Consider the following 2,889-nt stretch of genomic DNA (forward strand, 5'->3'; position numbering starts at 1 on the left):
AGCGATACTTGTTTTTTTTAAAATGGATTGGTAACTAAATAATGCAATATATTTGTACCAAAAAAGATTAGCATTGTTATAATAATTTTTAAAAAATTAAGAGATGGTCCAAATAAGAAAAATCACACATGAACAAAGTCATGACTTCTATTTTAATAGATAAGATTTATTAAAAAATTGCATAAATTTTAATATATGTTTTGTCATCTTATTCATAGTAAAACAATTTCACCTATCCCAACATTTTCCAGTACCAACAAATAGGAAGAGATCGAGAGTCTAAACAGTTCAAGACAATTAGATCATGTCGGTTGTCTTCTTCACATAGTTCTTGGAACGGAAGTTGAAGAAGAGAGCCATGAGCGAAGCTGTAAACGCAGCTGTAAAATAAATCCCCCAAATCCCGGAGCAACCCGACCCGAAATAATGCTCTGAAAGCATGAAAGCTAATGTTCCGAAGCCGAAAACAAACTGCACAAGCTGAAAATCCGTCACCAGCCTCTTCCACCTTGGCCTACATCCTACGGCACACAGGAAGTAGTAACCGTACATAATGACATGAACCGTCGAATTCGTCAGGACTCCGAGGGGAAACATGGACTGGCGGGTTCGGAGCCAGATGAAACACATGAACAGCACAGTCGCATGATGGTACACGTGAAGGAACGAGAGTCGCCTGAATGATTTGCCGAGTATGATGAGGAGTGTGTCTCCAAACTCGAGGATCTTCGAGAGGTAGAAGACTTGAGCCCAGAAGAATAACGGTCCTTTGGGTTTCACGTCAACTGGGAAACAGATCGCATGGAAGAAACGTGGGGTTGGGTCTGAGGTTATGGAGAGAGTGCAACCAACAGCCATTATTAGGGAGAGAAGGCAAAGGATGAGGCTGTGGACGGCTGTGATTGGTTTGAGAATACGGGGACCGAGTGAGGGGAGTGAAACCATGGCATGTCGGAGGAGGAATGTGGCGGAGAGGTAAGCGGAGACTACAACGGAGACGAAGAAGACGGTGGAGCCAAAGGTTTCACCTTCGGTCCACGTAAAGTTGGAAATTTTGGGGTGGTTCACGAGCCAGTAGGTTAGGGTGGAGTGAACCACCGATGTCATTCTCTCACGAAATTTGTAAGGATTGAAGTTTGAGGATATGGTAAATAGAGAGAGGCCACACATTTATATTACTAAAATTGAAATATTTTGGAAACATGAATATCGGTATAAAAAGAATATAATATTGTTTGAAAATATGAATAGCGGTATATTAAAAAAAATAATATCTTATATATTAAAACAGAAGTCACAACCTTGATTTATGTGTGATTTTTTTTAAAAAATGGACTCCCATTAGAAATCAGTTATCATTCATTACTAATAACATGATTTAATAATATATCAGAACCAATATAACCATAACTCCTACACAACTGGAATGGTAAACATGACCAATTTTTAATCATTATTAAATGTAAAATCAATTTATAGATAGCCAGAATGTAAACCATTATCAAACCAGTCTGTGGACCAATACATTATCCTATTGTTATTATTCTGAACATGCAATATAAATCAAATTTCGACTAACCCCTTAGACTAACGACGAACACTATACCAAATGGGTTTAATTAATCACCATATGTATATTGCGTTTATAAAACAAATTATATACACCAAATCTGAATTACAGACTAACTAATTGCGCCGTAATATAGGTACAATATATTATAGTGTTAAAAATTTGATGTTTTTTAAAAGTATCCCAAATTTTTTTATCTATTACTAATTTGATTTAGTTTTTAAACAGTATTTCCAATTTGATTTAAATTTTATATATATTTCAAATTTAGAAATAAAAAATATGTAAAATAGTACTGTTACGTAATTATGTTTTCAAAACAAAATTTGTTACAAGAATACAAAATTTGAATTTTTTTATAATAATAATATCATAAATCACATAAACAGAAGTATAATAGAGTTACATAATACATAATACTAAACTATATTAATTTATTGATAAATTTTGTTTTATAAACTAAAATGATTTAGTATATAAAATAAAATTCGCACGGTTGTGCGGATCGAGATCTAGTTTATATTATTAAAATTGAAGTATGTTTTGGTACTGTTTGGAAACACGTATATCATAAAAATATATATAATGTTGTTTGGAAATATGGATAAAATTATATTAAGAAAAAAATATATCTTATTAAAGTAGAAGTACTTTTGAAAATGTATGGAAACATGGATGCAATATAAAAAATAATATAATATTGTTTAGAAATATATATACTAGTATATTTAAGAAAAAAATTAATGGGCTTATATTATTAAAAAAATTAGATATCCAGTATATTATGAGAAACTATATATCTCGGCCAGCTTTACGAAAATGATCCAATCAATAACCTAAAAACAACTTTTGTCTAGAAAATTAGAAGTATATTTAAGACCGTTTGAAAACATGAATAGGAGTAAAAAAAATGAATATAATGTTGTTTGGAAACATGAATAGCAGTATATTAAGAAAAAAAAAGGCTTAAGAATTGGAAATCCATTATATAATGAGAAACTATACTATCTGGGCCAGCTTTAAAATATAGTAAAATGGCCCAATCAATTATCTTTTTTTTTTTTTTTGGATTTTTAACGTTAAAACCCTCAACTATATTTGTTTTGGATAAAAACCCTCAAACTAAGTATTTAACGTAAAAGCCCCCAAACTAACTTTATTTAATGAAGTAAACCTTAACAAGTCATAATTACCAATACTACCGGTAAATCTTTAGTTTAGGATTTTCTACATTAAGTAAACATAGTTGAGGGGTTTTACCATTAAAAATCAAAAAAAATCAAAATTTTATAATATTATCTAAAAATTAGTAACTTAAA

General features: G+C 31.0%; 1 protein-coding gene across 1 annotated transcript; it reads right to left on the bottom strand.

Annotated features, from left to right (window-relative positions):
• Positions 1-203: 203 nt before the first annotated feature.
• On the bottom strand, positions 204-1,124 carry LOC106296251 (elongation of fatty acids protein 3-like). Its single transcript, XM_013732344.1, has one exon. It carries the CDS (start codon positions 1,105-1,107, stop codon positions 298-300), a length of 810 nt encoding a protein of 269 aa, XP_013587798.1. The 5' UTR covers positions 1,108-1,124; the 3' UTR covers positions 204-297.
• Positions 1,125-2,889: the final 1,765 nt, after the last annotated feature.

The sequence above is a fragment of the Brassica oleracea genome, chromosome C1 (assembly GCF_000695525.1).
Source record: "Brassica oleracea var. oleracea cultivar TO1000 chromosome C1, BOL, whole genome shotgun sequence".
Lineage (NCBI taxonomy): Eukaryota > Viridiplantae > Streptophyta > Magnoliopsida > Brassicales > Brassicaceae > Brassica > Brassica oleracea.

Coding starts and splice junctions, on each gene's coding strand:
- LOC106296251 (XM_013732344.1), bottom strand. CDS start 1,107: ATGACATCGGTGGTTCACTCCACCCTAACCTACTGGCTCGTGAACCAC.